This window comes from Indicator indicator, chromosome 1, assembly GCF_027791375.1.
Source record: "Indicator indicator isolate 239-I01 chromosome 1, UM_Iind_1.1, whole genome shotgun sequence".
In the NCBI taxonomy this organism is placed as follows: domain Eukaryota; kingdom Metazoa; phylum Chordata; class Aves; order Piciformes; family Indicatoridae; genus Indicator; species Indicator indicator.
In genome coordinates, this window is record NC_072010.1 from 8,507,668 (window position 1) to 8,531,929 (window position 24,262).

The 24,262-nt window shown below is 38.0% G+C and overlaps 1 protein-coding gene across 2 annotated transcripts in view; it reads left to right on the plus strand.

The window, feature by feature from the left end:
- The window catches only part of TMEM135 (transmembrane protein 135), a 172,850-nt gene that overhangs the window by 14,913 nt on the left and 133,675 nt on the right, over nucleotides 1–24,262 (plus strand). For both annotated transcript variants that reach the window (XM_054387070.1, XM_054387078.1), the window contains exons 2-3: nucleotides 2,124–2,251; nucleotides 8,924–9,016. In XM_054387070.1, the coding sequence (XP_054243045.1) occupies nucleotides 2,124–2,251; nucleotides 8,924–9,016 (221 nt within the window). The remainder of the gene's footprint in view (nucleotides 1–2,123; nucleotides 2,252–8,923; nucleotides 9,017–24,262) is intronic.

Below are 24,262 nucleotides of genomic sequence, written 5' to 3' on the forward strand. Positions count from 1 at the left end.
ATCCAGGGTTGGTGACTCTACCACCTCCCTGGGCAGCCCATTCCAGTGCCTGACCACTCTTTCCATGAAAAAAATTTTCCTAATGTCCAGTCTAAACCTACCCAGTCACAGCTTGAAGCTGTTCCCTCTTGTTCTATCACTAATTACCTGGAAGAAGAGACCAGCCTGTAAAGCACTTTGGAAGTGCTGTTGCTTGGTTTGGGTTTTTTACTTTTTGTTCTGTATACATCAAGCTCCATTGCCCTTACACTTACAGCTCATTGAGTTATCATGAGTGTTGTTTCTTTGAACTGGTTTCTGTGTTGTTGTTTGTAGTGCATTTCTGTTTTTCACTTCTGTGTAGTAGTAAAGAAAAGAAAAAGGAGAAATTTGTATTGGTCTAAAACTTGTAAGAGAACTACAGAAATATTTTTTTAACTTTGATTGGACATTAATGTGTAAGATACCAATCTTTTCCTACTGCATTTTTGACACTATTGTCTGAAGAATCAATCAGGGTTTCAACCTTCAGGTGCAACATGTATGTTCTTAAAACAAAAGCCCCACATTATTTTGTTTCAGGTGTTCCTGACCTTTGTACAGTAGGGTAGAAATAGCTGAAGAGGTGTTTAGACCATGGTAAGACATTCCTTCCCCAAAAAGATTTTCTAGATTGCATTATTGCCTAATCTGTTATGGTTTAAGTATTCTTGACATTTAAGTAACGAGTAATTCTGTTTACAAAAGTCTGCTCATGTATGCATTTCTCCTTAATCCTTAGCTGAAGCTTCATTTTGGAAAATAATTTTGGCAGAACTTTCCTGTGATTTGTTTTAGCTGAATTCTCAGTCTGTTTCTGAATCTAAAACATCCATTTGCTATTTGTTATGAGTGGACAGTGTTTCAGAAGAGTAGCTCTTTCTCCCTTGTTTTTGAATTGAGGAACTGAGACTTTCAAAAGTGTTGCCACCATCAATTTGACAGAGTATCTTTCATTATTTTCATCATTACCAGCAGTATTGAGGCTCACTCTGTTTGGAAATTCTCTAGTTCTAAGCATTGACTGAAAACCTCCTGCCAGTTCTGAGACTTCTTGGGAGATCAGATGATAACACTATTAAAAAGGAAAAATAACAAAACCTGTTTAATGGGGTCATAAGAGCAAACAGGTTGGAGAGACCTCAGGAGGATGTGTGGTCCCAGCCCCCTGCTCAAAGCAGGGCCAGTTGGATGAGATTGCTTGGAGGCTGTTCTTGTTGAGTTTTGAATATCTGCAGTGGTGGAGACTCCACACTCACTTTGGGCAACCTGCTCCAATATTCAGCCACCCTCAAGTGAAATGCTTTCTTCCTTGGGTCTAATCTGAGTTTCTCATATTTGAACTTTCTGTTGCCTCTTGTCTTATCTTTGTGCACCTCTGAGAAGTGCCTGGTTCTCTGCACCTTCCCATTCTGCTCACAGAGTTTCTATGGCCAATAAAGTTCAAGGACCTTTAGTGTCTTGAGTCATTAGATAATTGTTCTTTCTAAAACTGAACAAAAAGAACATATGCATTTTAGAGCCAGCCTGTTTTCTGCAATAGGCATTTTTTACAGCTAGCATACCATTTCTGTAATTTGTCAGGAACGAATTGTTCTTCCCACAAATAGTTGACATTTTTGTAAGCCTTGCAGTTGGTTAATTGGAGTATAAAACCTTTAGTAATACGTTATCTCTTTAAGCCCTATATTGGAATTACTTTAATGATGTTCTGACCTGAGTTATGGAATAGTTCAATTGTCTGGAAGACAAAACTTAGTGTAAATTTATCACACTTGAAAGTTCTGGTATCTGGCAGATCACATTTCTAACTATTATGGCCAACAGTAACAAGGTAATAAAATTCCTCCTATACTTCCCATTTAGGATTGCTTGATGTATTTCCTGGTATAAATATTGTAACAGCTGGAACAAGTTCAAATAAATGTTTGTGGTATTGTTCATAAACCCAGCAAATTTAAGAGGCTTTGATTTACTACTTAAATGGGCATATCTTGTTTTCCTTTTTTTATTTTTCTTTACAATGTGCAAAAAAGATCCTAACTGAATTAAAGTTTGTCCCCCCTCCTTTTTTTTTTTTTTTTTTTTCTTTCCTCCTCCTTCAGATTGCAGCTATTCTCAGGAAACGAAAACTTGACTATTATTTGTACAAAATGCTACCTGAGATCTTGCAATCAACTTCCTTTCTGACAGCAAATGGGACCTTGTATATTGCTTGCTTTTGCCTTCTAAGGTTGGTATACTGTGCTAAAAATGAAATGTAATAGGAAAGTTATTTTTATGCATCTTTTCAATGTATGTAATAATTTGCCTTTTTCTAATAATAGGCTTGTTTGTAATGGGTTGGAGTAAGAAAAACAGCAACTGTGCCATCATCTCGATTTTTGGTCTTACCACTTGAATATAAACCTTTGGGTTTGGTTTCTTTTTTCTTGTTTTTGTATGTTTTTAAATCAGTAAAAAAGTCAATGTTTTCACTTTGTTTCCTTTTCTATGTTTTATTGAATCAAAATAATATTTTTGCAGGAAATTCTAAAGAGAAACTGAGAGGACCTAATATTTCTCTCCTAGAAGGAGCCGATGTAATTTCATTTTGGTTTCTGTTTTCCTGATGTGATTACTTTTAATTATCCTAACCTTTACCTATTCAATCAATTTTGTACTTTCTTTATTTGTGGTCATAAATGAAAGAGATCCTAGGGATCTGAAAAACCCAGGAAAATAATGTATAATTTGCTCTGAAAAATAAGTATAAATACCACTTCTGGATTCTGAGCCGTTTCTAGTGTATATTTTAATCAACTATCAGGATAGTTTAACTTTTAACTTTGCTGTTTATGAATATGATGATGTCCTAGATCTAAATGTGTTTATTGTTAGAGTTGTTATACTTACGCATGTAAAGCATACAGTAGCTATGAATTTTTGAAGCTTTTCTGACAGTGCACTCAACATCCCCTCTAATAAAACCCATTAACCCATTATGTCCTACTTTTAGAGCTGTTTAGAGTTCTCTAAACTTTGCTTCAAAGCTGAGGGAGAAGTCTATGAAGAGGAGTTGGCTGAGGAGCCATGGAATGCTTCTTAAGTAAATCTTTTGCAGAGTTCAAAGCGAATCTTTAAGTAACGTGTCCTAAATAATTGGATTTTTTTCTAGCAATCTGTTGCATGTTGATTTATCATTACTCCTCTGAGCTATACAATAGTTTTCCTTATGTTGCCGTATACTTGCAGTACCTTACTTCAGTGCTGTAGTTAGATGATCTCTAAATTAAGCTGGTGTGGTTTTAAGTTTTACTGTCTTCAGCAGTTCCTCTAACAGAGGTTATTAGCCATGTCTCTGATCTATGACAAAGCCTGTGCTAATAAATAAAACAGGTAAGAGATTACTGTCTTACTCTGAAGCCAACTGGTATGGCATTGCTTTCAGCTGTGTGGAGCATAGCTGTGTAAAGCTGTTTTGACCTCCAGAACAGCATGCCCAGATGCAAACTTGGGTAGTAGAAATGGTACCTAGTCCATGCACTCTCCAAGTCCCATTGAAGCATTCTTTGGATTGACCTAGCTCAAAATCGTGCAAGGGATGATTCTAACAATGTAATGTGACAATGGATACATGTGAATGCTTATCCTGCTGTACCTATAGCTATGCAGCAGAGTAACCAACCAACATTTTGGAGATGTATATGCTTTTTCTGTTACAAAGAGATGCCCATAAAGAGTTGTCACCTGCAGCAGAATTTCTGCTGGTAGGGTCTCTGCAGACAGCTCACCACCTGCAGTTGTAGGACTTGCAAATAAAAGACTCTCAGGCTGTTGGCTAGGGCACTGATTGGAGATGGTGGACTGAAATCAATGCTGGAGGCAAGAGAAGAAAGTGTTTGGGCAACCTTTTGCATTGTGCCCACTGAAGTAAATGAATGTACAGTTACAAGGAGCATTTTGCAGATTTTCTGACCAGAATAAAATTCAAAGCCTCAGTAGTTTAATGAACAGGATATGTAAGAGCTACTACGTGACATTTATGATAATCATGTTATCCATTGTTTTCTGGAAAGTTACTGTCCTGGTTTGAGCCCACTCACCTGGCAACAAATTACCGCCTAGGTACTCACTCATTCCCACCATTCTCTGGTAGGGCAGAGAGGAGAAAAGAAAACACAAAAGGCTCAAAGTTTGAAATAAAGGAGGGGAAGGATTCACTCACTAGTTACGGTCGGGGCAAAAGACGGACTGGACTCACGGAAACAAAATCTGTTTGATTTAAATAAAACCACCACCAGTTCACCAACTGAATCAGAGCAGGACATTGATAAATACAACTGGATCTTAAATATAATTTCTCCCTATCCCCTCCCTTCTTCCTAGACCCAGATCTACTGTCTCCTCCTTGCCAGCAGTGCAGGTGTGCAGGGAATGGAGTTGTGGTCAGTCCATTAGGGTTCTGTGTTGTTTCTGCCACTCCTTCCTCTTCAGAAGGGAAATGCCTCACAGTCCTTCCCTGCTGCAACATGGCATCCCTTCCATGAAAGGGTCCTCTGTGAACTTCTCCAACTAACATGGCTCCCCTCCATGAGCTTCAATCCTCCCAACAGTGGATTGCTCCAGTGCAGGCCTCCCTCAGAGTTTGACTTTTTTGGGATCAGTCCCTTGCTCCAGCATGGTGGTGTCTGTGGGCTGCAGACAGGATTCTTGCCCCACCATTGATCTTTAACGGCTGCAAGGGTGCAGCCTGCTGTCATCTCATGGGCTGTAGGGGAATGGATGTTCTACCATGCGTCTGCCCCTCCTTCCTCACTGACCTCTGTGTCAATATGGTTGTCTCTAACACATCCCACTTTCCAAAACACAGGAATCCAAACACAAAAGGACCTGCCCAACAGGTTTTCCCCTCTTGAATGTGTTACTCCAGAGGTGCTGATTGACTCAAGTTGTGCCAGAAGTGGGTCCAACTTGCAGCCAGGGGAGCTTCTTATAGAAGCCACTCGTCCCTTCCTCCACTACCAAAAACTCCAGGCATAGATGCAGCACAGTCATACTTTCTAAATTTGCTAGTGTTGTTTGAAGGATAAATATATCTGATAATGGTCTGATTGGTGCATTGTACTTGGATTTCTGAAATTCAAAGCAAGCTATGTCAAGATCGCTTGCTAGGACTCTTCAAGAAGGAAGATCCTCTGTGTTCCAGGATGTAGTAAAGAGTAAGTAGTTAATACCTGTGAAACAAACCAAGGGATAAACAATCATTTTTTTTAATAGGAAGAGGTTGCCAGTGATATTACTGCTGTGTCCTTTGTTTTGGATATACCTAAAGAATCTGGAAAAGAGGTGAAGAGCAGTGTGAGGTTACAGAAATCTAAAACTGACTCTCTTCCATTTCAGAAATATCTGTTGATTAAAATCACTTTTCTATCACAATTTGATAGAAAAAAGTGCAAAGTAATGCACTGGGAGTTAAAAAAGCAGTCTTGTCCATACAGAGGGGTGGGTTTTAAACTAGCTACTATTAATCAGGAAGATATTTGAAAGTTGTCATAGACAGGTTTTTTTGAATAAATCAGTTCAGTACTTAAGTATGGTCAAGGAGACAAGTAAGTGTTATTTGGCAAGAAAAGAAGAACAAGCCAGAAAGCTGTATAAATACATGACATCTTTACAAGTACTATATACCTTTTTTTTTTCTATTCTTAAGAGCTTCTCCTAAGATCATAATGTTGGCAAATCCCTCACTTGGAATGTACTTAATATCAACCTTGTCTTGTAGCTTGAGATGTATACGCTTGCTACTCTCCTCCACTGTTAGGTGGGTGAAGGAGGACAGAAATGTGAGACTTCACCCTTTTTTTCCTTAACCGATTTCTATCAGGTTTTTATATTTGTGCTTTTTAAATGTTTTGTTTGCACTTGTATGAAATCTTGTATTTATTGCTGTGTGAAACTGTACTCCTTTCAGTAGCCCCTGAGAGCAAAAGTAATTGTACGTAATTTTGCAGCACAGAATGTGGCTTCTTACTGTTTGTTTTAATCTGTCAAAGAAATGTCAGTACCTGGTGTTCTGCATAACTGTGCCCTGAGTATTTCTGTCCTTAATTTGCAACCATGCAAAGAGATTGTTTGAGGCTGGACACCTATTTGCTCTAGATCTGATTTAGACAATGGCGAGAGATTGGATATTGATAGATTTGCATGATAGGATGTGTGCTGCAGTTCTTGTATCTTTTTTGGTTGGAAGGAATATTATAGTGGGAGCAGCAGTAACTCAGAGGCAGAACTGTCCAGCAAGCCCCATGCAGTTGATTAATCTTACTGTCCTGGAGTTTTAGACCAAAACAACTGATTAAAGGCTTTGTAGCTGGATGTGTTAACTCATTTACCTGCACAGTTCCTCATTTGAAAGGAGTTGCCTGTTTGCTTTTTTGGTAGCACCAAGGAGGTGTTGGCAGGCAGATAGAATGTCCTGGAAAAATCGATCAATTCATCTGATTTTACCTTTACCAAAGTTCCAGTGAATCTTCAGCCACTGTGTGTAGTGAAAATACATCTTAATCATCCTTTAACAATTAAAAGACCTAAATATTTTCTTAATTGTCAGTGAGAAGTCTGGCTTGTGCTAATAGTAGGTCTTTTTGATGTTCTTAGCTTCCTTTCAGCAAGGGAAAACCATTACAATTGAAATGCTGCCAATATTTTCAGGGATGTAAAAATTTAGGCAAGAAAGTGCAATTAAAATAATTTCAGGCATTGTTTAATATTCTCAGCATTTTGTAGGTGGGCAAACTCAAAACCATGTAAATCCAATATCAGCAGTGACTTAGGCTGTGGATAGTTGTTCTCATTCTAGAAAGAATTGCCAAGCTATTTTTTTTTTCTCCCTTTAAAAAAAGGAATTAAAAAAGTGAAGTAGGGACTATATACAAACTGCTCTGTTGTCAGAGCTGTGGGGGTGATGATCTCTTACAGATACATGACAGGCCAGCTGTGGGTTGTAATCTTTTCTCTGGTGAGATTCAGAAAACTACATCTGTCTGTGCTTCAGATGGAAGCGTTAGACCCAGTGCTGACTCCTTTAAATGAAAGCTGTGGTTTTTAGCTTTTTGCGTCTTTTAAACACAAAACATCATGAAGACTTGGTTCTCTTAGTCCAGCAATTAGAGTAATAAAGTTTGTCCATGTACAGCTTTGTATTAGCTTGTTTAATTAGATTCAGCCTTTGAGTTTTGGACATTGAGGAATTAGATGCATAACCTGAAAGAACTCATCTTTCTCATGCCAGTTTCTAACCGTAGGCCATGTGAAAATAACCATACAAATAATAACAAAAGCTTGTTTTCATTTACTTTCTCAGAAGTTTAAATGCTTCACTTACTGACTGGACATATTAATTTCCACTAGGATTTATTGTGTAAAAGATGTTACTGTCATTTCCAAAATCTTATCTAACCAAACACGAAAGCATTCGTAGTGGGATTGTAAACTGTGCCGAAAGAAGAAATTCCTATTTCTTTCCCACAGAGAAGACATTTGTTCTGTTACTTAACAGGTGTGTCTGGTAAGATGTGTTCATACTTACTAAGATGTTTAAAATGGTTTCTCTGAAACTTCATACAGTAATTGTTTTCCAAGAGAGTCCTAATAATGAACTTTAACTCCTGCATCATTTGGCACTGTCATCCTGAGAAATTATCCTTTTGCAGCCGTGGGAATGAACAGTGTGTGTAATTGCCATTACATCACTTGCTGCTGATACACTGGCTCTCTTTTCACTTCTGAACATAAGCTGGCATTGCTCACTGGTTATGTTATTTCTGCAGGAGAAGTATGAAATTAGACTGATCATGCCTTTAATAGCAAGAATGAAAAGTGGCCTAATCAGGTGGTATTGATGATTTTGTTCTCTCTTCTGTGTCTACGAATATTTCTTACTACTCTGTATGCATTTGGCATTTTGTTTATTGTATTTGGTTCCCTGTGTTTTTTGGAAGGGTGGATTCCATTGTTAACAGTTTTCCTAAACTGGCGGTGCTTATCATCTGAGCAGCCTTGGTGTAACTGAAGTATGTTTATTATCATGCTACCAAGTTCCAATTGCTTCTGTGATCAGCCTCAATTAGTTTGAAGGTGCTTTTGTCCTGAAGATACCAAATGTGATGGATAACACTGTCTGATGTGCATTTTGTTTTCCTTCCTTTTAACAGCAAACAATTGATAGAAATATTTTTTCAGATGTTGTAAGTTTTGTAACTATTCTTTTTTTTTTTAACTCTTATTGTTGGAGGAATTTTGATACTTGAAAATGGATTCTTTGAGTCAAATCCAGATCTTGTAAAACAGGGAAGCTTTCTCACCTTAGTAGAACTGGAATGTCACGATGGCTTCCAGTTGTAATGCACAGATTGATTCCTTGGCTTACTGTAAGTGGGAGGTGTACTGCTATAGCATGAGGTGACTGTCTTTGGAATGTGGTGTATGTTATAGTAATTTGATTTAATTTCTGGCTGACCTGATTATGTCCCTACATTCCACAAGGCACATCCTCCTGAAGATGTATTTGGCCAAGTAGCAGAGAGAGGAGCAACTATAAGTTGAGATGAGATTTCTGTAATTGGTATCTGCAACTTCTCAGAAGCATCTCTGAAAAGCACTGCTTTCTTTGAAGCAAAGTAATTTTTTAAATGAAATTAATATGTTATTAATGAGGTATTTCAAGTGTTTAATGTTGATGAGTGAACTCAGAGGGAACCCCTTTGAGAACTATCCAATGACTAGTATTTATTTGTAAGTATTGATTAATGTAGAGGGACAAAATTAATAAAGCATGTATAGTTTTATCATAAAGGTAAAATATGGTTGTACATGAATGTTTCAGTTGCTGTAGATGTAATATGTGTACAAATTGCATTTTCAGGAAGATACTTGGAAAATTCTACTTTTGGTCCCCTGGCTTTGGTGCTGCATTACCTGCCTCTTACATGGCTATTCTCATTGAAAGGAAAAGCAGGTATGGTTTGTGTTTATGGATTTTCAATTTTAGGTAATAATTCTTCTTGGTTTGATCATTTGATGATTGACATTTGACAACTCAATGGTTTTGTTTCAGAATGCTGGAAACGTGGGTCACCTGGAACAGTGTCTTTTGCAACCGTAGATTTAAATCTAGAAAGCTACAGTTTCTTGCTTGTGGTTTGCTTTGGATTTTCTGATGAGCAGGAGCATGCTAATTAAAGTTAACGTGACAATAATTAAGATAGAGGAGTAAAAGAATGTTGTGTAAAAAACAGACTGGAAGAGCTGAAGGAATCCAGACTGGGTGAAATGTTAATGATGCAGAAAGCAAAGCCTTTCGCTTAAGGAAAAGTGCTGAAGTTCAGCTATCAATGAAAGGTTTGTCATAAAACATTAAGAGTGGTGAAGAAAACTCTGGGTCATCCAAGGGTAGTTGAAAGATGCTGTTTGTAGTAGTCATGAAAAGTGGCAGGTGATATCCAAAGTTGTAAGATCATAATTTTTTGAAATTTAAATTGTATCGGTAGCTTCTATCAATAGTGAAAGTCACAGTGCTTAATTAATTTAATATGGAGTAAGGGCCTTCAGTTATCTAGTTAGTAGGTTTTATTCTGAGTGATGTTGGTCTCTTGCCCCTAGCCACAAGTGATAGAACAAGAAGTGGCTTCAAGTTGAGCCAGAAGAGGTTTAGATAAGATATTGGAAGAAACTTCTCACTGAAAAGGTTCTCAAAAACTGGAATAGACTCCCTAGGGAGATAGGTAAATCCCTATCCCTTGGAGGTGTTATAAAAGATGCATGGGGTATGGTACTAAGCGACATGGTTTAGCACTAGACGTGGTAGTTAGATAATGGTTGGACTTGATTATCTTAAAAGGTCTTTTCCAACCTACATGGTTGTATGGTTCTGTGATAAATTGTAAAAAGACAGCATTGGTATTGTGCTATAACACACAGCTGAAAATAGGTGGTCACTGTTACTGCAAATATAAAATTATTAAATGGCATCAAAAGGTAGAAAGTTTAGTTTGTTTTTTTAAATATGAAGTTGTTTGGTGTGTTACCAGATGTGAACTATTTATTATGTATGAAATGCTTCTGATTGACAGACTTAGTAAAATATGGTTTTCTGATTTCACATCTATTTGCTTGTTATCTTCTCCTACAGACAAAATAAAATTTTAATAGAATTGTAATCTCTTAAGAAACTGATGTTTGATATGGAGACACAGTGACGTTTTGAGTTGTCTCTGGAGTAGCATAATAAATTGTATTGAAAAATTAAGGAGGTAGGAAAAAGCCCTGATTTGAGTTCATAAATATAACTCTAGCCCTTGAAATTACTACTAGCAGCTGGCAGTAGCATCAGACTTAATCACTTAATCTTTTCCCAAGTGGACACCCTATTTTAAGTACCTCAGTGGCATTTGCTTGCACAGCATCCCTGTCAGTTCTGGACTTGGGAACAGCAGGCTTGTAAATCAGACTTTCTTCTAAGGTTGCTGTTGATGTGTGACAGCCTTGCACATTTTATAGTTCTTATGGAAGAATGTGAAAAAGAGATGGATAGCTTGTCTAGGTGTGTGATAATTCTGAGGAAGAGAACATTAGAAAATGTGTTGTAGAACAAGTATCTCTGTAATGCAGATTTGCGTGGCACAGGCAATGAGAAGGAAGGTAACATTTCAGAAAAATGTCAAACTCTTTTTCTCTGAATTTATGGCACTTGCAGAGATGTTGAAAAACAAGAAACGAAACAAAAAGTACTGTAGGTGTTTGTAATGGGTTAAAGCAAACTACTAACAGGTTAACCTGTCTATTTCCCCCAACACAGAAGTGGGGGAAAAATAATACACAAAAAACCTGCCAGGTTGAGGCAAAAAGAGTGAGATAAAAGTTTACTGAGCAAATCAGATACCATAATACAAGCGCACAATTACCTGAGACTTTTTGCAGAAAAAGCACAGCACAAGCAATCAAGCTAAAAACCCATCCCAGGGAGCTACTCCCCCATCCCTCTCTGGCCCGCTGCCCTCTCAGTGGAAGAAAACCAACACCCAAACCTGGGAACCCAAAAGCAGCAAGCGGAACAGGAAGCCTCTCATGTTACAATTTGAACTTCAAGTGCCATAATACTTTTCTCCAGCCAGCACTTTCATTTTTGAAGCTGGCATGAGGCAGGATGGTTTTGACTAACAGCAGCAGATTAAAACTCAACCAATGACATTGTTCCTGGTGTGTTACGTGTTTTCACATACAAAGGAAATGTTCTTGTGAATAAGGAGAGCATTTCTTCTGGAAAAACGTACACTACTGATTAGAATGCATGTTTTTCCAGTTCCTTTTGAGTTTGGCTGTGACATCAATGTTTTAATTATTTTCTGTGTATTTATTGTCATAATAACTTTGGCAATAAATAAGGTTCTAACGTGCACATGCACAAGTGTATTTAAAAGAATATAATTTTCTTCACAGTATCACTTCTTTTTTTGCATATTAAAGACAAATGTGTGATTCTTTTGTCACAGAATTTAGTTTTGTGGTTAGACATTAAAAGCTGTGTTAATATATCTTCAAAAGTAAAGCTATGACTTGGTTACATTAATTTCATTAAGATCATTACATTCCTTTATTAACGTTTCTATGGAGTTGTTTTACCAGTGTACTCCTTATGTATTCATTGTTTCAAACTGTTGATAAGAAAAAATTCTACTTGAAATTTTGAAAAAAATGAATATTTTGATTTTGTGTTTTGGCTTTTGTTTGCCATTCAGAGTCTCATGTCATTTTTTCAACATTATTAAAAATTATTAACAAGAATTGGGCCTATAGTAGAGGAGGCGGTATGTGGCTTAGACTGAAAGACATGGTGCTACCTTGTTCTTAGAAGCTCTGAAATTGTTAGAAGGCAAGTAACTGAATATACTTGTTAAAATCGTTGTGAATGAAGCTGTTGAAATGTTATTTGAGGCTCGCTGAAGCCAGCCTATTACTGGAAATCTGATTAGATTAGTTGTACCTTACTGATTTCTAAGAGAAGGAAGTCACATAAGCTCAGTGAAAAGCCTGTATTTCAGACCTCTGCAATTACTCCCAAGGAAAAGCATGATGTTCTCTCAAGAGATTTGTAAATGTGCTGATACTTGAAAGCTGTGCAAGTTGTGTTTTTTCTAGTAGCTAAATGAAATGGCAAACTTCAGTTTGTTAGATTCTTCAAAAATAACTTTTTAGTGAGTTTCAAGAGCTATAACTAAATCTTTTAAGAGACACAGTTACAGTTTTAATGAAATTATCTTACTACCTGGCTAACTTTATTTATTTATTTATTTAACTTTCTCTGCCCTTTGTAAGTAATGAAGCCAAAGAAAGTTTAACTGCAGCCACCTAAAAGTTCTGTGGCAGTTATGAAGAAACCCTTCCAGGATTGCCCCATGCTCCCCCTTAGGCTGCATTAATGTTTACATACTGGCTGTTAACATTATGGCAGTGCCTGTCTCGTTGCTACAGTTAAGACCGTGTCACTGCTGGTCTTATAAAAGTTGAGATTTTGGACTTTTATAATTTGGTTGTAAAATTCTGCTCTGGGTGACTATTGACAGTGACTTTTAAGTTGAAAACTTTGGGTGTTTTTCACAAAAACATTATACTGGAGTCTCGGAAAAATATTTAAAGTATGTGCATTTAAGAGGTGATATAGTGCAACATTTGCACATTATAGAGAACATCTATATGTGCATATATTTAGTGTTCTTGGAAACAGAATTCTTACTATGTATTGCCTAGAAAAGTGGCAGAAACATTTGTGTAAGAGCAATGTGGAAGTTTTAGACTGTAAATTTGTTCTCTTGATGAAACATTTGGTTGCTGTTAGGTTTATTTGCTTGCCGTAAGCACAGTTAGTCTACATACATCATAAAGGAACAATATGTTGACATAGTGATGGTAAAAAGTATATGCTGACAATAAATACAACATTTTTATAAGTTTGGCTATTCAAACACAAATTTGTTGGTGTATATTTCTGTATAGTAGTATAGTATATATAGACTGGAGGTGACAATTTCCGTTCTCAAAACATTTTTTGATTATTCAATTTGATGTAATATTTTAGGGAAACCTATAAATCACCAATGTGGAAGTGTGTGTGAGATGTGTGATCAAAACAAGTAAACAAACTTTTAACACAGCAAGTGTTTTTGCAAGCTTTAGTCTTACTTTCTATAGGCAAGAAGCTGAGAGAGCAAGCTACATGTGGGGTGGATTTTTTCCATATTTTGTGTGTTGTACTGGAAAAAAAACAAACTCAAGTTTGGATCACTCACATGAGTATTTTGTGGTGTAATCTGGTAAGGAGAGCCAGCAGGGAAAAAATATTTTGGAGTTTTACTCTAGAGTGATCGTTACTGTGAAATATAGAGCTAAGCTGCGGAAGTTGAGGGGAATGTTTTTTGTTTCTGAACCAAAGTAGGTGTAAATCCATTGTACTTCAGCAGCTGCCTTGGTGTGAACCAGTGTTTAAGATATGTGTTTTCATAGTAACAGCATGTAAATATTTGAACATGTTTTGCTGCATGCTTTGAGGGCTGCTACTGTTGCAGTTATAGAATTATATCACAGAATGGTTTTGGTTTGAAGGGATAACCTTAGAGGTCATCTAGTTCCAACCCCTCTGCCATGGGCAGGAACACCTTTAGCTGAATGAGGTTGCTCTTGTAATTACCATAGGGAGGAAAAACACTGATTGTGAAAGGTTGCCTGGAGTGCAAGAGTTATCTGGATGATACTGTGATTGTGGGAGCACTGCGAATGGCAGGTAGCTCAGGACAGGCAGCTCTCTCTGTTTTTCATTGGAAAGTAGCATCTCTTAGTGAGTTTGGACCTTAATGAAAACTTCAAGAGCTGGGAACTGTTACCATGCATAGGCATAAAGTATTTCTAATGAATGATATGCAGTAATTTGTCTTCTCAAGAAATGGCATCACCTGTCTGAATGTGTCAGGACAAACACAGCATAAATCTCTAGTTTGGAAAAAAGCAAACAGTAACCTGGTGTTTTATACACTAGGAAGATTGCTGAACTCAGTAGAGTGTATCCCTGACAGTAACACACTTTGTGGTTTTTTCAGAGAGATTTCTGTTTTTCACTTACAACATTGCATGTTGATTCTAGAAATACCTGAAGTTGATTTAGCTGTGTTAACTTAAATCAATATTAATGAATTCAGTTTTTAAGAACCATGTTTTTGAAGCACAGGAGCAGTCATTGCCAGTGTGTCCGATGTCAAGCAAGAGGGTCAGAAGACCGTCTTGGCTGAACAGGGAACTCATCGTGAAGCTCAAGAAGAAAAATGAATTGTATGATCTCTGGAAGTGAGGCCAGGCTTCACAGGAAGATTACAGAGCTGTGGTTCATATCTGCAGACATGAAAGGCCAAAAGTTCAGTTAGAGTTGAAACTGGTCAGTGGTATATCTAACAACAGGAAGGGCTTTCAGCATGTCAATAACAAAAGGAGGTCTAAAGAAAATATGTGACCCACGCTTGTTGAAGATGGTAACCTGATGACTAATAGGCATGAAGAAAAGGTGGAGGCATTCAATGCTTTTTTTGTTTCAGTCTTTAATAGTACTCATAGACCTCAGGGTTCCCAGTTCCCCAAGTCAAAGGACCACGTTATTCCATTTCCTGGGATTACACAGGCAGACAGAGCAAGAATACTGGAAGATCCCATGTAAAATATATACCAGTGATTCTGAAGACACTGGAGAATGTGTTGTGGATGTCTGGGTGGGTCTCTATAGACCGGCTTTATTTTCTCTTATTGTTACAGTCAGGGCTGAGCTGGATCAGACAGGACTATTTTGGTTGCATTGAAACTCGTTCCCTGAGTTTCAGGAGGATTTACCACCTTAGGCACACCAACACCAGGGACGTTAATTCAACAATAATAATGTAAAAACATTACAAACAGCACTCATTAAGATCTGGGCTACCTCTGTCAGTTCACTTTGGGCCAGCCTGAATGGGGAAAGGGCAGCGCTAATGTTAAGCTATAATCTCTGATAGATCCCAGGTGACTCTGTGTAGCTTGCTCTTCCTGCACTGCTCCATGAGTAACTGAGACTTGATTTTAGTTAATTTTTTTTTAATTGTTATTCTACCTTCTGCTTTTGGCAAATCTGGTTTTGAAAGGTTCACTTTGCAGGTTGAAAACTAAGTGAAAGTGATTTAGTTGTTTTAGTATAATTTTGTATTGTTTTTCATTGTTCACTCCAGAAACATCCCTAAACCCCCTGAAAACTTACAGTAATGTTGAAATGCCTACAAGATGAAACATTAAAATTCAGGCTGCTGCTGAACACTGAACTGTTCTGCGAGTCTGACTTGGATTCAAAAGGCACAAACAGTGGATTAATTACTCTATTCTCTCTGCCTGCCACTGGTATCCAGCTCATTTGGACTTTCTTGGCTTAAGCAAACACTTAATACATCTTCTGTGTCTAAGTACTTGTGTGGAGCGTGCAGGCCCCAGAGGTGGAAAAATAAATATTTTGCTAGTATAGAATAAACTTCAGATGCTGCCTCAGTGAGCTGTAATGCTGACTAATGTGGCAATGAAAAACGTGACATTTACCTGGTGAGGTAACATCTATCATACCTCTGGTACAATTGCTGAAAGTCTTTGAGGGAACTTTTCTGTGACGTGTTCCTCAGGTCTGATCATAAGATAGTGTTTTTTAGATAGTACAGCTAAGAGGGACTTGTTTCTGTATGAGCCACACCTATAAACCCTTTGTAAATGATGTGACTTTCCTGTAACCTCTCTGGTCTCAAGGAATTAACGTTGTTAGCTCCTGCAGTAGGAAAAATGTGAAGGTGGGAAGCAAGAATGGCAATGATTTGCTATATTTAACCTCAAAAGGGTATTCTGTGGTGAAGATTGCGACACTATGCTGTGGTTAGACATCTTTGACAGCTTTCTTCCCTTTCCTGCCCTGCTCCCCTCCACATCCCAGTACAGAAAATGACATTTTTATTTCCTTTATTAATCCTATGGATTGCATAGTGCTTCTTGTAATCAGATGCCCTCTACTCAGACTGAAGCATTTTGATAATGTGGTATGCTGTTAAAACTTTCTCCTAAAGGCAATCTGTCTTGAAAAGCAGGAACAATGGAGTTCACAACATTAAGGGCAAGAATAAGGCAAGACTCATGAGTTTGGGCCAGTATGTCATCATGATCCAGACTGCTTCAGATTTAGTGAAAGACTGAAACAGTATCGACTGTCCGGTAGTACAGCATTGTTTTGTCTGCTTTAAGAAATTTGTATGAGCTCCATCTAGCTTCATCAAGCTTTTCTTGAGTGGCTATTTTAAGCTCTTCTTCAGTGACTATTATTCATTCATCATGAGTAAAAATGTTCTAATGTCAAACCACTGGCATTTTTGGTCTTTGAGCTTAAAGGTAGGAAATGGTATGTTCAAACTGGACTTGGCAATAGCTTCTTTCTGTCTTTGGTAGGTGAAATGTCACAGTAACATCTGGATGTAGCGTCTGGCACAGTTCATGATTGAATACTGGTATCCTGCCAGATAATTACTTCTTAGTCAATAGGGATGTGTTGAAGTAACTCTCAGTCAAACTTGTATGCCTTGCCTACCTTCCTAGAGAAGGTAGGAGAAAATTATTTCTAAACATGCAAACAAAACAGTAGCTACTAGTTTGATTGATTAGAAAAAAAAACATTAGGCTGCATAGGTCTTTTGAAATACGTTAACAAAACCCTAATGATTTAACATGGCTTGTCAAAAAACTTGTATTGTGGAACGGACCATTTCAAACTCAGCAAAGAATATGACTTGAGGAGGAAATGGCAGCTATTTCAGGGTTCTTCTTGGGAAGCATCTGAAGTAGCTTCCTACTGAGCTGCTGTGGGCTGGGTTTGAGATGTGCAAATAGGGTTATGGGTGAATGGCAGAGAGTAGGGGTGGAGGAGAACAGGTCAAATACTGGTTGAATTTCCACTGGTGTTGGGACTTCAAGCTTTCTGCTAGAACAGTAGCCCTATATGATGCTTTTTTTCTTGCTGTCCTCACTCCCCAAATATATTGAGTATATGTCCAAAGCCAATGAATGTTGCACATCTCTTTAACTCTGAAATTTCTGTGCCTTTTATTGCTCTTTGTTCTTAACATTTCTGTCCATTTTGTCTTGTATTTGCTATGAAACAGTAGTGATTGCCAACAAAATACGTAGAAGCAATGACCTGCTTCTGTTGAGGATCTCCAAAGAATTTTTGCTCAAAAAAATTATTTGGTTTTGTGCCCTACACACATACCTTCCAGACAGAGTGGCCAAGGAGCACATATTGTATCCTGATTGAGAAGGTGCCCAGGAAAGAACAGAGTGTTTTCTTTTTGATTGACTGAGCTGATTAAAAACAATTCTGTGTTACTATCAACAATCCAAAGAAATTGTTATTTGGAACCTTACTCAGCACTAGATAGGCTTTCTATACAAAGAATGTTAATAATTTAAAAATTGCTGGAAATCCTTCATTTCTTTTCCTGAGGTTTGATTAATTTGTTATTCTTCTGTTATCTACTAGTCAGTCCTTTTATGAAACTAACAAGCTTTTTGGAATCTGATTATTATCTCTTCACAGAATATTGTGAGGTTAAATCACACTTTAATTAAGAGGTTTTTTTCCCCCTCTGTAGGTCAGCCTTTATTTTGACTTTGTTGGCTCTGTAGACACCATAGAGAAACTGGGAGAGAAGGAAGAGGGAAAGAATGTTGAAAGAAAATCTGTACATACTATAAATCAGTTAAAAAAATTAAACTACAGATGTTATCTTGTGTTGCACTAGTTGAAAACTCTCTAAGAATTATTGGTACTAATTTAACTGGAATGTATTACTACAGATATATTTTCTTTCTGGCTTCTGTCCTTTCCCAGTTTTCTCATACCCTTTCTTTGGCATGTGTTCAAATCATAGAACATGTGGAGTTTATTTTCTTTCCTTTTAAGAACAACAAAATCTAAGTATTTGCAAGAAAACATTTTACTTATCATATGCTTAGAGCAAATATTACTGATTTCCAGTTTTGAGCAACTTCAGTTTTCACGTGTGAAGTGTGCATTTCCAACTTAGCACAACTCAGATTTTTGAAATAGAAAATTCCTTTACATTCTTTCCATGGCTCATGGGTTCTTAAGCTCTATGTTTTTGACAAGTTGTATGCCTGAACTTTGTGTGAAAGACTTGCTACTGGTATTACTGAGCTCAAAAAGTGATAATTTTCTTTTTAAAAAACTGAGTACTTCATTGTGTTTTCATAATTTTCAACATTATTTTGAGAGCTTATCTGTTCCTGCTGATTTTAAGTGAACTTTTGCACCACGATTTCACTGCTGGCCTCCAGCTGTCAGTAGGAAATTGGTGGGTGTGAGAGATTAACGATACCCTAAACATAATCTGTAGTACTTGTGTTATTACAGGGATGCAATCACAACTCCAGATCTATAGTTGGTTAGCTTGTGGTGTCAAGCTGCTGTAGAGCAGAAAAAGCCTCCCTCTTGATTTTGACCTTTTTCTTTTGGGGGGAAACCTGTGATTTGTGTGTTTGATTTAATTCCGCAGGTTATAAAGTGGTGTGTTTTACAGTGTGTGTCGGGGGAGGGAAAATGGGGGGGGAGGAATTCTTCCTGTTTTTGCAGACCACAAATCCTGTCTGGGGAGCAATTACAAACTATTATGCTAGCTTCTTAGTTTATGCTCAGAAATTAAAGTCAGAGGTGTTTTTTTTTTTTTTCTTCTTTTAAGAGATAGATAGATATTCTCAAATTTTACTGTAACAGGTGAATACCTTATTTTTTTTACATTCCTACCCATATATACCTTTGAATCCACCCATTCCTTTGGATATAATTTAATTTGTGTTTGCTTAGACTTGCAGAGAACCCCAAACGGGACTATCAGTTAAAATAAGGTGATAACTGTCAGAATATGCAGCAGGCTCAATGAGCCAAGGGTATTTGTATAACATTCAAACATAAATTTTTAAAGTAAGTTTACTATGTTAAAACCATTTGTAGTTCAGGTCTTGTTATATAGCTCACAAGACTTGTTCCTATTTCAGGTCAGGCATGTTGGCTTGACAACATTATAAGAGTTTCTGGAAAACGAAATAGTCATAATATGATGTTTTGGACTGGGGTTGAAGCAATGAGTTAGATGTTTTTTATTTTGTGGATTTTTGGTCCCACCAACTGTTTAGATTTGCTGTATATGTGGAGAAACAGCCCATCAGTGAGGCTGTTTAATCAGAGAATATGGTCTCTTGATTGCATGCATGGATATATAGCATGCTGCTTTATCCATCCTCTGGGTCTTTCTACCCACCTTTCCTACTAACTGCTGCTCTACACTGGATTACAAGAGCTGTAAGCAGGGTATGGAGTCTGGATGTACTTGCCCTGTTCTATACTCACCCTGTGGTGTGTCTGACTGTTTAAAGCTCTCACCTAGAGCTGTTCTCAGTGAAAGAGGTGCTGTTGTGATTTTAAGACAAATTTTATTTTTTTTTAAGGTGGCTAATTTATTAAAGACAATTTTGTGTTTTATATTAGTTAGGAGGCCAGATTATTTATCACTGTAGTATCTGCTGATGACATAATTGTGGAAAAAAATAACTGTGGTATTTTGCAATTGCCTTCACCTTCTCCCCCCCCCCTCCCACTAAAGGAAGTGTTCAGATGAGCCTTGGGAAGTTAACTACTGCAGCTTCCTGCTCAGAGCACGACCAGCACTGAGTTCATACCATCTTGCTTATGATCAGCCTTGCAAACCTCTGAGGACACAGGTTCAACAACCTCTGAGTCTCTTCTACTACTTGACTGTCTTGATAGAGATGGTCAAGTAAAAATCTGTCTGGCTGTACTCTTGGTCCTCCCCACTGGATGATCAATATCTGTTTTCTCCTGGGGACCAAAACTGGGTCCAATACTCTTGTTACAGCGAGTGCCAAGTAAAGGGGATTAATTATTTCCCTTGACCTTCTACCTACACTTCTGGTAATATGGCCCAGTACACTGCTAGGCTTCCTTGCTATTTTTATCCTACAGCTTTTTGCTGTTTTAACAGCTATTTTAGACTCTTTCCTCTGGGCAGTGCAGTCACAAAAATATGTGGTTCTCTGTTGAGGTTTATAAGCCATAGTTTAAGAGCTATTGCTATTAGAATTTGGTCTGAACAAGTTGTCCAAAAAGCAAATTTTATCAAGTGAAACTTTTCTTTGAGGAAGATTAAGATGAGCAGGAGAATTACCTTCTCGAAGCTTGTGGTCTGTTGTGGTTTTAGCCTTAAAAGTAGAATCTACAAGTGTGGCAGTTTAGGCTGGGTGCCTCCTGTTGCTGCCCCATAAACTACACCTCTGGTGTTCCGAGTATCCACCCAATAAGGTGGACACAGGAAACGGCGTATTTCTACCCATAAATCCTGCACCCTATAAATCCATCTCTCTTTCTCTTTCTTCCCTCTCTGCTCCCGTGGCAGATGCTCCCTATCGGGTAATGGTGGGGGAGTATCTCAAGGACTCTTAGGCCTGTCTAGGCCTAATGCCAGGAGGAGAAAGGAGGGGGGTGGGGGACAGCTGTCTGAGACCTGGCCAGCCTGAGACTAACCTAGCAGTGGGAGGGGGAAGAAAGAGCCCTGGGGGTTTTGGGTATACCCTCAGGTGGGAGAAGGGAAGAATTGGGAAGCCTTTGGGTGTTATGTAAGGGGCTCTGTATGCTTTGGGATGTTCTTGTCACTATGCTTTGTAGTTTTTTGTAGTTTCACCAATTGCTTTTCCATTTAAACTTTCCATCACTCTCCAATCCGTTTGTGAGAGTGTCATTCTTTTGTCCCTCTTGGGGCAAGAGAGGATCTGTCTGGCCTCAAACCAGCACAACAAGGAATTGTTCAGTTGCAGACAACATGACCTATGCTGAATAATTTAGCTCCTGAGACATTGCCTGCTTAGTTCTCTAACAGGCATACAGGAAAATTCATGAGGAAGTGTGAACGGGGGGCGGAAGAGGAGACAAAATGAAAAGTTATGCTAAAGACTAATGTCTTTGGGTACTTGAATTAAAGAGTAATTAAAAAAATGTGATTACCTTGGTACAATCCTCCTTTTCTGATTAAAAAAATACCAGTCTTGTGAAGACTTTTTCAGAACAGTTTTGATTTGATGGTTTATTCTAACACAACCGACTGTCAGAATCAGCCAGGATGTACCATCTCATCTCTTGTCCTACGAATGCAGCTCTCTTGGATTCTGACTTACATCCTTAACTATTTCAGCCTTGGTCTGCTGCCTATGAATTTTTCCCTAGCGTGTGTTTTTCCTTCCCATATTTAAGATTGCATATGTGATTGGAATTAGAACAGGGGATGGGAGATACTATCAGTTAAAGAGGTGAGAGGGAGGCAGTGGGAAGCCAAAATGAAGATCATGATAGCAGCCTCTGTAAGAAAATGGCATCAGGCAGAATCAATGGAGGAGGAAGGGGTAGTAAGGATTCTTGTGCATCTGCTTGGACTTTCTTGTAATGACCCTTGCTGGACCATTGCTAATGTGGGGGCACCTGAGACTGATGTTCATTGCTGGTTCATGGACTTTAAGGGGTAAAATACTAGCTGTTTCTTACTGTCTGTAAACCTCCCCAAAGCAGGTGATAAAACATGGCTGACTAATTATTTTTGTTGTTTAATTATTTCCTGCTCTTGTAATGCCATTTCCCAATTATATTCTTCTCTTATTTACCAGCTGCAGTTTTTAATACAATCCTTACAATCCTTAGGTTATAGCAGTGACCCTTTTGCTTGGCCTACCTCCATCTTTCTGTCCTGTTTTCCATCAGCTGTCATTGCTACAAAACAGTGCAATTCCACCCGCTTCTTAACAGCCGAGTTCAGGGTTGGGTTAGAGTTGCTGGGTCACGTTTGTACAGGGCCAGGAAGAGCTTTTGTTTTTTTTTTTTTCTTTCTGGTCAGAAATATGGGGCTATTTCTTAGTAAAACAGTTGCTACATTAATTTGGAGGAAGCCAGGGACTCATACAGCCACAGGTAGACAGGTTTGCCACAGGCAATTCCAGATGATGTAATCTAGCAACGTTTTGTATTTTCAGCTCCGGAAGTTACTTCCATGTGTGCATTTGTTGTCTGCACGTTTTCCCTCCTCCTGACCACCTACTTTTGCATCGGTCTCACTGCAGCTGCACTGCAGCTTCTAAGTTCTTTCCTTCCTCTTCCCTCACCCCTTTTCCTTTCTTTGTCTTTGTGGTTGGCAGGTTGCATTTTACAGTCAGCCAAGAGAGATCACAATAGAAGCTAAAACTTACATAGATCAAATTCTTAGTCTTTTAGTACTTAATAAATTTCATTGGAAGGCTAAAAGACTGCCTGTGTGACATGTGCATGCTATATACAATACAATTTGAAAGTACACACTATACTCTTAAAGCTGTGTCTGTTACTCAGTAGTTGGTGGTAGCTTCTCACAAGTGAGTGTGTTATTTCAGGACTTTGCCGAAGTTCTGATATTTTCTGGAATACTGTGTATTGACTTACCAGGTTAGCTCCTATGGGTAAATTTAATTTTGTGCTTTCAAACAGGTAAGTGTTTGGGTATTTATCCTAAACTTCTAATAGTAATGGGGTTAAAAAAAAAAATCCCCAAAATTTGACACACCCAGTATTTTTCCTCATGAGAACAAACCGAAATAACGTTTACAGTGTGCAGTGCTGTATTGACTGCCAGTTTGGTAATCGGAAGGATCAGGACACCTTTATTTTTTTTTTCATCTGAGCAAACTGACTGAAAGACTAGGGGATTGTTTACCAGTGTTTACCAGTTTGGGAGTTAGTTCATCTATTACATGAGGTGAATTTTCACCCCTTCCTGGTCAAAAACATTGTGCAGTATTTTGATGCTTTATTACAAGTAGTAGAGGTTTGTTTGCTTTAACAATCACAGACCCTATTCCCTATTGGTTGTCCTTTTTTTTCCTGTGTGCATCATCCTCATTAAATCTTTAGCTTCAGGCTTATTTTCCCCCCTTAGATTCCTGTGCTAGAGTCTTATTTCTAATAGCTGAGGCAGAGAATTATTAGGTAGAGGAGGTTTCCAAAGAGCAGATTTATAACTCTCCTTCTTTTTAAAGAAATAAAACTCAAACAACAAAACAGAACTCAACTAGCAAAAATCCGATTAAAATGTTGAACTTAAACCAAATTTGAATCTTCACTGCGAACAGAGAGCAACTTGTGGAACTCGGGATGGTATATTGTTGCTTCCCGCAAATTCATTGTGTTGTGAAAGCACTTAAGCTTGATTACATATCTGCTACGAAGAACTTTGATCTGGACGCATGACTTGGTAAAGTTATGAATACCTAGACGCTGGTCAGAAAATATTGGACAAACTTTCTTTTTTTTTATGATTGAAATTGTGCGGTATGTTCACTTAAGATATCATTCTCTTGAGCACTCGATGATTGTTTAAAAGATTAAAGTTGCATGACAAAACAGAACATACAAACCTGAGTTGGACCTTCTGTTATGTAGTAGCAATATAAAACATTAATGATGTGAAAACAAAAATGAGATCAGGTTATAAACTTCATATTGAGAAACTTTAATGGTTAAAGATATGATCCCTGCTGTGTTATTTTCCATTTTTTTATGTAGTAGCAGTGGGGGCAATAGGAAAAATGTAAAGTACTGAAATGCTAACAGTAAAATCAAGAAGTTAAGAACAGATTGCCAGTAAGAAATAATGAAATTGAGTTTTCCAGCATTTGTCTGTAGTCTCTAAGCTAATCTTTGCAGAAGAGGAGGAAGGAATTGATGGCAAAACAAATCCGCAGTGGTAAAGTTTTTCACTTTTTCAAGGACAGTGATGTCTTATGAATGATGTACAGAAAGGAATTGTTGTATTTTTTTCATCTAGACCCTAGAGTAGTACAGTGACATCTATTACTGTAGCGGCTCACACCTTCGTAGTTGAGTTCAGTTTTGGTCTTTTGCAGCTCTAGCATCAGCAAAAGTGTGAAAGTGTGAGCTCAAGTTTATACTTTCCCTTTCTAAATAGCAGCGTGACCTATGGGCTGAGACACAGGGACTGATCCAAAAACTGAAGAGAGAGGGGAAAAAAAAATAGCATAAAGGTTAGAAGGGAAAATGGTGGCC